Source organism: Pelecanus crispus, chromosome 1 (assembly GCF_030463565.1).
Source record: "Pelecanus crispus isolate bPelCri1 chromosome 1, bPelCri1.pri, whole genome shotgun sequence".
Classification (NCBI taxonomy): Eukaryota; Metazoa; Chordata; class Aves; order Pelecaniformes; family Pelecanidae; genus Pelecanus; species Pelecanus crispus.
In genome coordinates, this window is record NC_134643.1 from 4222866 (window position 1) to 4237239 (window position 14374).

At 38.8% G+C, this 14374-nt stretch overlaps 1 protein-coding gene across 3 annotated transcripts in view; it reads right to left on the reverse strand.

Moving 5' to 3' along the window:
- Nucleotides 1–14374, reverse strand: part of MKLN1 (muskelin 1) — a 100517-nt gene that overhangs the window by 81943 nt on the left and 4200 nt on the right. For all 3 annotated transcript variants that reach the window (XR_012831994.1, XM_075727825.1, XM_075727824.1), the window contains exon 2: nt 3971–4040. Coding sequence is in view for 2 of the 3 variants with exons in the window: in XM_075727825.1 (XP_075583940.1) it covers nt 3971–4040 (70 nt within the window). In the remaining variant the exon portion in view is untranslated. The remainder of the gene's footprint in view (nt 1–3970; nt 4041–14374) is intronic.

The window sequence follows — 14374 nt, forward strand, 5'->3', positions numbered from 1 at the left end:
CACTAACTTTATACATATACTCTTTAACTGTTCAGAATTTACATCTCCACATCAAATAGGCTGGACCAGATCCCAAACTGCACTACGCAAGCTGCCTGTACAATTACAGTCACATTGTATTTTATTAATTTCTTTCCCTTTAACCATTTCTGCTCAAGCATTTTTTATTAGGGAGTAATGAAACTTGTATTGCATGTGAAAACAAAAACACAAAATAACTAAGATACTCAACAGGGACTGCCCTTGTCCACCTACCCATTGCTTTTGCAATTCAGCTTGTGGCTAAACAAAAACCTATCCTTTTGCTCTACACACTAATCAAGCCACTCAGGGGAATTAAATGTTTTTCTGCACACAGGCTTCCAAGTCATACCATCACTGGAGCCATCAGGATGAGCATTCATGACAGGGCCATCGTCTTCAGCATTACCAGCCTTATTGCTTCACACTTCCTATGTAAGCCTAGAACTAGTTTAAAAATAGAACAATCAGCCCTCTTCTGCCTGAATAGGTTACCATAGAACAGGTTTGTTATTGAATATATAATTTCTGGGTCATTCTATTTCAAGACTCAAGAAAGATATCTAGTTAAATAAACAGAAAAACAGCTGTCATACATATTTCCTTTCACTGGCACTCATTCATAACCAACTGGTGGCTTTCACGGCCACAAGAATTATTTAACTCTACCATATCCATAAAGCTCGGAAAACCCTTTACTGAATATAGTCACGTGACAGTATTTCAAGTGTCTGGACTTCTACTTTCATTTTCTTTCCCTCTTCAGAAAGTTTTAATACAGATTCCAGTACATTTACTGCAAAGCATGGATCTTCGTTGAGCTACTAAACACATTCTCAGATTTTTAGCTATGTTTTTCTGATTCATGTTCATCTTAGCAGGAGGAACACTGAAAGAAAAGGTGCCTGGAGAGGTTTTTTGTTTCCATTAGCAAGGGAATGGAATAATTCAATGTTTAGGGACTCACTCATACTTCTACCTCTAAGCCAGCACAGCACCACCACCTCAGCAGGGAACCACTAAACCCGTACATTAAGGAGAGACACTCTGATGAGACAGACACTAGCGATTAGGGCTGCAGAGCTTACTAAAATATCACACAGCACGTTCCAGTGAGCATGACTGACATTAGTCCTTGTGTTGTGTCTCAGCCCTAGTTTCAGCCAGTGAAGTTTGAAACAAGGAAAGCTTTATTTTACCGAGTTTTAGTTCTTTTCCTGTCCCAGACCATTACGGCCGCCCACACAGTTTAACAAGTGCGTCACCGCAAAAGCGACCAATTTTTAAATGAAGTGATGCCAAAACACAAGCCATAAAATGTTTTGCAACTTCATTTTCCATAGGATGCATGCTGTTTATTTGGGGGATTAAAAGTCATGTGTATATATCATCATTCTTCGGAATATGAAATACCCAACTTCTGCTTAACAAAAAGCAACTAATTTCCCCCCAACTTCTCTCCCCACCACACTTATAATTCGGTCAACCACTATTTCGACCGAAGCTTTCCAAGCTAAGAATCTGCCTTAAGAATTCAGCCATCTGCAAGAATGAGGAAGCAGAAAACCTGCATAAAAGTTTTACCTGCATTAAAATGAGGCAGTCTTTCAACGGGCAAGGTGCAAGAACTAGCTATTTTGAGCAAAATGCAATCAAATCTGAAGTTCTTTTGTCAAGTATGAGACAACACAATTTGGAACTGTTTCTCTCTATATACACAGAAATAACAAAAACTGCATTCTTTGCACACAGGCCTCTTCTGCAAATTTTAATTCCCCGTTCCCTCTTTCCAGTTAATTTTTCAACAGAGCAGTTACACTGTAAAAAAAATGCTTTATATGAATAATTAAACACTCAGGTTAGAAGCATGAGAATTAGCTAAAGTACATATTAGAGACACTGCGAATACATTACCTCTGTCAGCACTCAGGATTGGGCTTGCTGAATACATGAGCCACTGCAAAGCATTTTGTACTCTCACTATTGAATACCGAGATAACAAGTAATAGGAATCCAGCAGGATGGCCTTTTTCATTTAGGCAGCCAGGCTTTCTCTTGGTTTTGTCTTTAAATAACACAGAATAAAACTCAAATACTGTCCTGCCAATCTCAGTTGCCACTGCGAAGACGAACTTTTTGCAAGTCAGATCAAAGGACCTCAAATCTCAATACCTCACACACACAGACACATATATATAAAAGAGATCGAGGGACAGATATGTATATGTATTCTAATGGTAATTCATCTCTCTCCTATCAAAAGTTTGGTTTAAGTGACTTGCTTATGTGGGGCAGTGCCCAGTTCTCCAGGGTTAGATTCAGTAGTTCTGCCACAGCATCTTCATTCAGGCCAGGATCAATACACATAAAACTGTTGGAAGACATCTCTAACAAGCTCATGTGGTTTGTACCCAAGTCACTCTACTTCCTGCTTAATCTACATGCTTGAATATAACTTGTATCACTGCTGGTCACCTTTAAGCATAGGTTGGAAATATTCTAAAGCATCCAGTTACAAGAAATGTATTGCAATTCCAGAATCAGGTTTTTAGAAGCACAAAATATTCAACATGGCTCAGAAAGTGAAAGAGCAACTTTTCGCAACAACTAGGAGCACCTCAAGTGAAAAACCCAGTCCAAAGCTACACCACAAGCCAACCTTACCTCATGAACAGGAGAGCCCTAAGAAAAACACGTGCTTCCTGCATGAAAGGAAGTAAGAGGATGGCACAGACTGGGCTACAACACACGCTCGATACCCGTTACCCTGTAAATCAATAGTTCCTAGACAGACTAAAACTGCTTCAGGCAATGGATTAATTTCCTGTGCTCTTTACCAAAATACATACATACATGTTAAAAAAATCAAATTAGAAGAGCAGTAGATACACAGAGGCATTAAGGGGATCAAAATTACTAGTCTTCACAAGCAGGTTTATGAAACACATTAATGGTATAAACTGAATACTTTTCCCTCTCCTCCTAAAAAAAAAAAAAAAACCACACCCACACTTTTACAGACACAACAGTATAGAACAATTTATCACAAAAATCAAGATGAAAGCCTTTCAGCTGGATGGAGTGACCTGCTGCTACAGGGAGCAGCTAGTCTAGACTATAGATTTTTAACATAACTTCAAAGCAAAGTAGCAAGATTTACCTAGCGAAAAATTCTGTGAGACTTAACTCATGAGGAATACTTGGATTAAATAAGTAGATAAGCAGAAGAACTTTGCATGAGAGAGATACTGTGCAATACCTTCTGCTGTGCATCAGTGTTTTACACAAAAGAACTTAAAACAACCAGCATAAGAGATATAGAAGCTGATCCCACAGTACCAGAGTAGTAAGGTATAGATCTAGCATAAAGAGAAGGATAAGACATTTAGTGGAGGAAAAAAAAATTAAGTAAAAGGATAAGCATATTTTTTCTGGATAATCTAACAATCTAATTAATAGTGGAAAAGCAAATTAGATATTAAAATAAGATCTGTATTGATTTTAGCAAGGTGATTAACCAGTAGAAGAGGTCTCTTTAAACAAAGTCTACATTTCTAAATGCACTATTAAGAGAAACAAATACAAGCTCCTTAGATCTAGGATTCAAGGCCAGCAATCTACAACAGCTTCCAGTAGTGCTGACAAAGGGGGACCTGCATGCCTCATTAGCAGCTTAATCTAACCATAAGGTTAGATTATTTCCAGTACGACCGTGATTGTCAAGGATGAAACACGAAGCTTCCCCTACAAAAAAAAGCATTTCTTGAAAGACGACAAATAGATTGCTGGAAGCGTAAATACCTAACACAACCACCCGCATTTTACTGAGAGAAGGTAGCCTGTAAAGGCTGTCAATGTAAATAGTAGCAGCCTACATTTAAAATAAAAACTCCAGTATATATTAAGTTGTACAACACAGCTATACAGTTGCAGAGATTCAGACGCTTACCTGGGGAGGATAATTGCTTTCTGAAGACCATCTTGAGGACTGATCATTGGGCTTGTCCACCAAGATATTCCTAAAAAGCGAGAAGCCAGAAGTAATATAAATAACAGCCACATTGTATTTTACATCTCCAGTGAGATGTGTCATACATGCAGATCAGTAACATTCTCACACAACTACCGAAATCATGAGGCAGACTAAGGTTTTCCCCCTCTTATTAAAAATTTTCTACATTGCTATTTTACAGGATCCATCAAAATACGCCTCCAAGCCTTGTGGTTGTGAAATGGAGCTCCAAGTTGCGAAATAAAAAAATTCAAATTGTTAAATAAATTTAAAACAGATGAATTTATGCAGGCCCAAGTCCACAACGAAGTGGAAAAAACGGTCTCATTCACCTCAATGGGGTAAGAACTTTTCAGTAAGGTTAAAATGATGAGCAGTAAAACAGTTGGCAAGCCAAAAACTGTCCTTTACTAGATAGGCGATACTGGAACGGAGAGAGCAAGATGCTAACCTGCTTAAGCTTTCTTGGGGTGTAGAAGATGACCATCGAACTCATGCCAAATTTTAACAATTATTTTTCATGCAAGCTACAAGCCTAGAACAACACGCAGGAAAGCAGAAGTTCAACTCTTCAACTGGCAAATCTACCTCTGTGTTTCTTTCTTACAGTTCGGAATAGCACAGCACTTGGGTAATTAACAAATTCAGGAGAGTTTTTTTGGCTAAAATGAAACAGATTCATCATGATAATCATATGAAGGATCTGCCTTCCCCTCTCCTACAGCCATGTGGTAAAGCTCACCTCCCAGATTAAATTAAAAACTAAAAAAGAAAAACCCTAAAATGTATCTAATTGTTAGTGAGGTAACGATGCACCACCTGCTGGACAGGGCTTACGAGCTCTACCACATCCAACTCACGAACTCGCCAGCTCGTAAAACTTATGTAAAAAGAAGGAAGTAGTCATCAAAAGGCTTATGCCATCTCCATCTGCTGTGTAGGAGGAAAAGAACACGAGCATCTGGATTACTACAAAGGACTGGAGGAAAAAGCACTCATATAAAAGCTCAGAAGGGAAAGAGGTTAAGTCAGAGGTTGAGCACTAACAGACTGGGAAATTAGCTCGCTCTTTCCACATTGGGCAGACCAAAATCACCACACTAGCAACGGTATCCAAGCAGTCCTGCACCCGGACAAGGGAGACAGCAGGACCTGGACCAGGGTGGCCCCTTAAAATACCTACATTTTAGAGAGCTGGACTAGTGGCTGCCCATCTGCAGGCTTTACAAGAGACATGTCATGATTTTGACACAGCACAGGAACAAAACTCAGGTTCCCTCTCCCTTCAGCTAGTTTCCATCACAGCATGGCATTTATTAACACAGCAAGGCCGGCACCGGCCCAGGCTGGCAGCTGGTTTATTCACGCATTCCCAATTGGGAAAACGTGTTTGAACGTCATATGGACACGCACTACCCTCTTGCTCTAACCCCATCAAAACAGGAAAGGTCAAGCCATTGGGCTGCATAATTAAACATCCAACTAAGAACGTCTACTCTGCAGCGCAAAGAGGCTCAACTCCAAGACAAAACCTAGCTCTCGTCTTTCATTTACAACTTACATGAACCAACCAAACCAAAGGGGAGAATTCGGGAACCGATGAGAAACAGATCGCTAATAAAAGTTGCCAGTCTCAAAGCTAAGTCATCTCTAGAAACCAAAACACATTAAGAAGAATCATACCTGCAGTCTCCTATACCATGCCACAGGCAAGGCAAAAGGATATTTATGGATTTCTTAATACCTTTTAGTATCTGGAGAGAAGAAAAAAAAATGCTAAACTTGAAGGAGATAGGTATCTTAAAATAAATACTTAAGGGACGTGAAGGCAGATAAAACAAGATAACACTGCATGGCTTTTCTCCTTCATGGAACTTCATCCTAGCATGCAGGAAGACAATTTGCCCTCCAAAATAAATTTTATTTATGATACTATTACATTTGTTTAAACATTAGACGATAAGCCCTTCGTATGTTGAGCAACATTTACAGGAATTGGCACTGTTACTTGGTCGGATAATGCCCTGCTGGAAAGAGGCATTTTATAACTGGGACAGATCCCAAAGATCGTATTTTTAGAAGTAGATTTGTTTGCTTCTCCAGGTCAAAGATCAGTTAGCCACAACCAAAGAGGACCTCAATCAGTACAGCTAGACAAGATAAAAATCCTTCTGCAGAAACAAAGAGAAGGGACAGGCAGCTCAGACAAAATTAAGGATGAAAAGAAAGTTAAAAGATAAAAGATGGCAGTGTTAATGGAGTTATAAATATGTTTAAAAATACATGGGTTATTAATTTATTAAAATTAAACAAACATCGAAGGTAGAAGTCTGTATGTACAAAGTCAATTTACCATAACGGTTTAGGAAAATTTACGGGCTTGGAGGAATTCAAGCATTCCAGAATTCATGAGACAGTAGGAAACAAACAAATGCATATCCTCATGACAGACACCTCTTTCCATGGTAAAGCCCTTCTTCTGGTCATCACAAAACTCTCACACAGTACCTGGAGGCAGGCTTTTCAGACACGACACCTAGATTAAAATCTGAGAAACTCTCGAAGTGAAAATTCCATTAACTCAATGACTTTCCATGTAATTTTCACAAAGCATTAAAAAAAGGTATTTGTAAGCCCTTGAGCTACCACAAGTACCAAATAGTTTTACGCAAGCTTTTCCTGTGCAAAAAAGCAGCCCATTAAATGCAGTTTGAGATAACTCATAATCATAAACTGTAGATACAAGTTCTAGTCTAGCATAAATCTACAACACTGCCAACAGGGACCATTCCACCCACTCGCGCCTGATCCTCCCCCTCCCTACACCAGCAGCTATAATAAAGATTAGCATAAATAACTTCTTTAGTCAGATCAGTTCTCCAATTCAGCTTACTACTAGTGCCAGCACAAAAGCAGAAAAAAAGACGAGCAGCTGGATCCGGACAAGGGATTCATGCTGGAGTGAACTCCCAATACCACTCTCCCGCTGGCAAGTAACTACTAAAAAAATGAGATGTTGTGGTACCTCTGCTACTTTGTGGGGAATCCTACCCCACACTGAAAGCTAAGCAGACATAAATACTTATGTTATTTGCACCACAAATAATGACATGTCCAGAGGTGGTACTGATGTGCCTTAAATTCATAACCTAGCTTCCTTCATGGCTATCAGCATCCAAGCCTTTACTGTAAGCATTCCCATCACTAAGTAAGAGAAGCAGATCATTCCGGCTGCTTTATGTAGAAAGCCCTCTTGGCAGAACACAGTGGAAGTTTCTTTTTATTAGCCATGCAGACGCTGGTCTTGCAACTGCTGGAAGTAGATAATTTTTCCTTTTACCAGCCCAGAAACCGTCATATCCGTTGTACCAGCTTCTGGCTGATCTCCGCTGGAATTACAGAGATGTCCCCATGCCTGGTATTACCAGAGGACTTCCCTGTGCAAAAAGCTCTGCGATTTCAGGCATTACCATCACTAACGGAGAGTTTGTCTTTGCTTCAGAGGAAAGGAAGGGAGAAATAAGATGACTTTGCAGAATGTACTGCAAATTAAGTTTAAGGCTGCTATAATTTGCATCTAACCTAAATATTTTCATGAAGCTGCTATTAAAGAAATCCATGACTTTAGGAACAAGTCCTTAAGAATAAACAGACCCAGAACACTAGCTTTGCTTGGCACATTCAAATCGCTCTTCAGAGAGCAGCTGTGCAGAAAAGGGCACACGCGTCTCCAAGAGGACTTGGAACTCAGACACAGCTCTTCTAGAAAACCGCTGAGGTACCACGCCATTACACTGCAAAAAGCATTTGGAGTGCTACGAAAACACAGCCTGACTGAAAATGGACAAAATACTTTCTTCGGGGTTGTCCACGTGATTTGTTTTTTTTTTCTTTTTCTTTTTCATTTTTTCCTACAACTGTCCCAAAACAGACTAGCAAGAATACAGCAACTAGAATACATGGACTAAAATTTCCACTAAGCTCACTTTACAGAGGACTGTACAACATGGTGGACCAACTATTTCAAACATGAGGACCCATCACACCAGCCAGTACAAAGCATCAGTGGAGATACTCTTGCCCAGCCTAGACACTGGAAGGTACATACAGTCTTAACCAAGAAAAACAGAAAAAAAAAAAAAAAAACCACATCACCAAAAAACCCTATTCCATGGATCTGTTAAGAACTAGAGAAATTCTCCTCCTTCAACTCCCAGAAACTCATGGCAAGTAATGCTGATTTCAAACCACCTGTCTGCGATGTTTGAAAAGCTATATGAACCTATGGCTCTCCCCTAAAGCAGTTCAAAAAAAAAGCTTTTTAGATTTTGTTATCAAGTTTCTCTCCTTTCTATCGCAAAAGTTCTCTGCTTAAAATGGCATAAGGACATGAAGACTTGAAAATTTCTTGGTTGGAACACAGTAAAACATACACAGTTATTAGGCAGTAAGCAGACACATTCAGGAAACAAGCTTTTATGGGTTTGGGTGTTGTTGTTTGGGTTTGCATTTTTTTGAAACACAGGACTTCTTAATCCCACTGCTAAGAAGTACAGGAGGACCTCTTGCACAGTAAAACAAAGTTGGAGTTAAACATGTACACAAGAGCACAATTTTAAGTACTATACTGTCACAAGATTTACCAACTTACTGCTCAAATTTGCTTCCATCTCCTCAGCAGCAGTTTCACACAAACATCCAGTATATTATAAATTTACTTCTGTCAAAAGTAAAATCACTAAGCCAGTACCACATACAAAAATAAACTGATTAATTTAGAAATCACCTTACAGAAATATACTTACCAGATCACAGCTGACTATACTGGACAACAAAACAGGTGTCACTTAGCTCTGGCCTAGAAATAGTTCCATTAAAACCAGTTTCTCAATTATTTCCTTCAATGAACAGGTCCCTTTTTTTAAGCTGCCTCCCATCACTGCCAGCCAATGATACACAAAGGCCTTTACCAGAAAACAAACTGCTCCTTGAACACAAAATGACACTGTCACAGACATTTCCAGTAACACAGGTTAGAAAGTGCTCCTTTCCACTCCCCCCATCTAGTTAAGCCTTCTTTAAACAAGGTATTTTTGATTCATCAGTGCTTCTTCCTGACACGCCAGGAATTAAATGTTATCAATAGTGACTAAAACTGCATCAGTACAGCGAATTCCCAGCAAGTTATCAGAGCCCGGCAAATAACTTCTATTCCGGTGACACTCAACAACCCTAAATCACAGATTAAACTTTTGACTGTATCACAGCACTGAGCTACCCAAATCCTTAGCGGCAAGAGCTCCCAGCTCAAGGTTGGCAATAGCAGTATTAACACAGCAGAAAAACAAACTGGAGGAAAAAATAAAATAAAGTCAGGCTTATTCGCATATGTTGGTAACCACAGTAACTTCACACATCGCAGATGATTACCAGCCCAACTGTCCCAATGTTTAGGGATTATATAGATGCAATTAGGGATTATAGTTTAGATGCAATTGAAATCGTAAGTGATGCTGAACCTTCAAGCTTAAAAATTTCAAGGTTTGTTCTCTCCTCACACTAGCTTTGGTTTTAAATTTAAGAATTGTTAGGTCACTGAAACAACAGGTCTTTTCCACGCACTTAAAGTCTACCTACTTTTTGAAAAGAAAATAACTTAATGCTGACAAAAATCAGCAACTATAAAGACTGCTTCACCTGATCATCTCAGTGAACCACTATTAGTGAACATACGATTACCTGGAACCTTTTCTTTTGCCCATTTCTTTTCTTACTCAGTGTTTATTTCTACATATCTAAGCCACAAGGATATCTGAAATCCAGCCTTTTAACTAATCCACAAAGTACTAACTCAAGCAACGTGGCATGCGTGCAACCTAGCCTATGAGAGGTTCCAGGAGGTTCCCCCAGCAGAAATAAATCCCTGACTTGATAAAAAGACCAAGAGTAGAATGAATTCTACCATTCAATATTCAAAACATATATATTAGATTGTTCGGCTCACTGGATTTGTAGACAATAAAAAAAGTATTGTAGTAAAATTTACCGGAGTTTAAGACATCACCAGCTGCAGTCACTTTATAACAAAGTTCAGTTTTCAGTTTAAAAAAAACACTCACATCTCGCTGGGAAAATAGTTTAGGTATTGTGTGAACATAGGGATTTCTACTGCCAGCAATCACCAGAAAAGCCACTGAACTTAGACTTCCCAAATCTTCCACAATACTGGTGGAGTAGAAATCCCCTATGCTGTATTTTGGAAGCATCACAAACTTAGTGGAGTATTTTTTGTCTGACTAACACACATATGGAAGAATTTTATGAAGGCCAGGAAGTAGATTTAGGTCTTCCGTGATTTCACAGCATTGCAACAATGCTCTTACATGCCACAATATTAGTAGTATTTCCACTCAACAGAGGAATCCACAAAAACAGACTTAAGTGACTACATGTAAAGATATAAATTCCTAATGTAAGCCATAAACACATCTTTGAATATCCATCAGCACTGTAACTTCACACTTAGTAAAAAGCTCACTCAAAAAAACTGACGCCAGTAAAAGAATTTAAAGCAGACGATGTTGAACAAAATGGACTGAAGCCCCCTTACACCCAAACTAACATCAGGTATGGAGCTTTTTCCACCAAAACTCTATGGAAAATGCCTCCTGGTTCCAGCTGGGACAACCTTCACTGTACTGGTTTTCTTTTCAAAATTAAGGCTCTCTCACTAACAATGTAACTCTACTCAGGGAATCCAGAAGACAAAATACTGACCTGGGAAAATAAATATCAGCCTGTCATTAAGTACTGGTTATCTGGGGAATTCCATTGCAAGTCAGAAACATTTGCCCCTGGAGCTACATTACGGAATAATTCCTTATTTTGGGGCAATATACATAATTCATGCTAAAGGATACACCAGTTCCCAAGCCAACATTACTTCCGTATTTGGCAGCTTCCAAACCCTGTATCAGAAAGCAGATTTTTTAGGAAACAAAATGTGAAAGTTAGCAATAGCATGCCGTCAGGGAAGAGAGGGGTAGGAATTCATTCAGCAATTCCTTACTCACAGGTCAATTTACCCAACCCAAATGATTTTCTTGCATTTTAACACTCTGTGTTAAGAGCACCTCTTTACTAATACAACTTTCAAATGTAGAATAGGCTAGGAAATTGGTATTTAAATAGCTACCCTAAGAGCCAAATGCTGCTTAAAGTAGGTACCTATAGAAAAGCATTTAAGAAAAATACAGGTAATATCCTAAGCAGACTATCAGTGTTTTTCAGGCACCTTCCCAGAGCTTGAGAGTGACATTATGAACCCAGCAGTCAGAAAAAAGGCAGAGGACTGAGGAAAACACCACAAACTCGAAACGACCAGTGCGCAATTTTTCTCCATTACCAAGATCATGTCATTTCCCAGGAACCGCAGAACACACCAGCAGAGGAGGAGCAAGCCCTATTAACCAGTTTAATTTTGCAGTTTAAATTCAGACATGCACGCTGCTATCCTCAGCTTAAATATACAGTTGTGTTCCTTGATTTAAATTGATCCAGGAAATAACTTCTCAAAGATTATGCATACTGAATTTCAAGTAATGACTAAAATAGCAACTACCTAAGGTTAACAAACCACTCTACATCTTCAGCACTCCTTCCTCCCCTTCCAGTACTTACTATATGATTGAATTCAGACCCAGCTGAACTTATGGTCCGCTGTTCCTACAAAATCCAATAGGCCACAGTCAAAAAAGCAAAACTACATTTAGTTTTAGAGGTTTATATTAACATGCTGTTAAAGTCAGTGAAGTAGTGTCTTGGTTTGGAAGTTTCGAACATGTTGACCTCTAGAGAGCTGACTGAATCAATGCTGCACACACCACTTAACCTCAACAGAAAAATCTTGATCACATCATAAAATCAATGGTGGCGATAAACCTAACCGTGCGTTCTAACAGAGATCTGCTAAAAAGATGAATGTGCAGAATAAGAAACTATATTCTTTGCCATGTAAAAAAAAAAAAAAAAAGACCAAGCAGACTGTACATGCTGTCTCAGCAATAACAACAGTTATCTCAAGGAAAACATGCTCTGTTTGAAAGAGCATTTAAGTCTTTAAGCAAGTAATTAGTAATTAGAAGCTAGAAAACCTTTATTAAGCTTGCAAGATATAAAGGCACATACAGGACAAATGATCCATAATCTGATGATGTTAACACCTCCTATGAAAATTTTACATTCTTAATGTTCCCCAAAAATGCCATCCCAGAAAAGCTTGAACATCAGAGTAATACAGGTTCTGCCAGGTTAGTCACACCAGGGAACTCGAGCAATTAGCATTTCACCTTCATCCTTCTGCCAGTGAATAAAATTCTGCCTAATCTCCTAAATAATGGCTATATTTTGGCTTAAAGAAATGGCTTAAAGAAATTTCTTCTCATACTACAGCATTTGTGCTTTCACGTGGGAAGCAAGAGCTATCAGACTTCTGATGCCAATGTAAGGAATGAGCAACTTCATAACCCTGTGATTTTTTGCACTACCTCCACCTCTCCAACCTTTTTCTTTCTCCCCACTTCACCTTATCAGACACTAGAGAAGCACCTAATACTTAGGTATTCAATCTGTAGGTAACTATTTCCCACAAAAATATTTTGGTTTTGAAGCACTCAATTTCAGCTTTCAGAGAAAAATCCTAGGCTACAGAAGTGATGTAAGCAAGGGGGAAAATGCCTGTCAGGACAGGAGATTGTCTAGAAACATCCAGAAAATCCACACAAACAAGTGGGGGGAAAAAAAAACACCCAAACTTTCCACTGGACACTGAAAAGGATGAGAAGCAGAACTGAGAGCATTTCTACACACAGAGTTCACCAGAGGGGAACAGCGTCGGCCAGCTCACTTCATCAGTCAGTGCTGGCATTCCTAGATCATTTTAGGAAATGTTAAAAATATCAGTCAATATTGCAAAGACATCACAAGCACGTAACTACAGATAGCCAGCAGGTGTGCCTGTTCATCTTCCCATATCTAAAGACAAGGCGATTAGAAGAAGGAAAAGTGAACTGGCTACATTAAAATATTCAAGTAAAGCTATAAATGCTGGCAATTTAAGTTGAAAACACTACATTTGTGCTTATATGTGCAACCCCCCCCCCCCCCCAAAGTCGCAGTTCTCAAACTAGAATGGAAATCACCACTGCCATGTAACTGAAGTTATTTAAGAAACCATGAGACATAAGCAGTATCAGTAAGATTTCTAGTGTACCAACGATGGGCACAGTTCACCCCAACAGAAAAGCTCTACAGCACGCTTTGCTAGTCCACCGTTTTGGTCTGGCTTAGATAGCTTTAAGATGCTGAGACCTCAACAGAAGGTATCTTCACCTCAAGGAAACAGAGCTCGCTATCAGAAAACAGAACAGAAAAAACAAACCTTTTCACGAGTCATGACCGATCTCAACTTTAACATGAGGTTCTTCAAGACCTGGATGCATCTATAACAAAATGTACAAACCTATAAGGTACAGATTTGAATCATCGGTTTCACATGGTAGAAGAAACAGAGAATCACGCTTCACTAGCCACAAATACATGTTTTTTCCTGTTACAGAAATCTCAGAGAAGAGGGTAGCTGGAATTCAGGTTATTTTATGGATTTTTTTTTTTTTTTTTTTAAATCCTTATGGACTTTACCTCAAAAAGTTTGTTACACATGTTCTTGGCACCTTCTTGCTAATGCTTTGCAATACCCTAGATTTGAAAACACAGGAGAGTACATCTCTGTTTCAGAGTAAACACAACACAGCAGTAGATGTTTGGTTAGACTGGGCAGGAACTAACTGTCACATCCTCTTAACTAAAAAGCAAAAAAAATTTGCATTCTCACTTTGGAAGGCTACAAGTCACTCATACATTACTATCAAAGCATCTTTCACTTAGTTTACTTTCCTCAGTTTGACGGAAATACAGAAAACCAGCAAAAACAATTATTTTAAGTGTATTATAACAAATCAGCTGGATCTTCCTGCATTCCACTATGCTTTCTAGGAAAGAGACAACTAAGCCATTCAGTCGTCAGCATTTGATGCAGTAAGATAATGCACCAAACTGGAAAAGACTGGAATATTAAGTTATCAGAATAACTGAAGTCCACAGTGAAATAGATAAAAATGGTTGCAATCAAAAAGTGACTCCCAATTAGAAGGAGGTTGCTAAGGGCATTTAATTATCAGCTAAGAAACCAAACTTATTTTATATTCTTAATAACGACCTTGGCACAAGAAATAATTGAACAAAATACCAATAAAAATCCTAAAATCAAATCCAGGAAATACA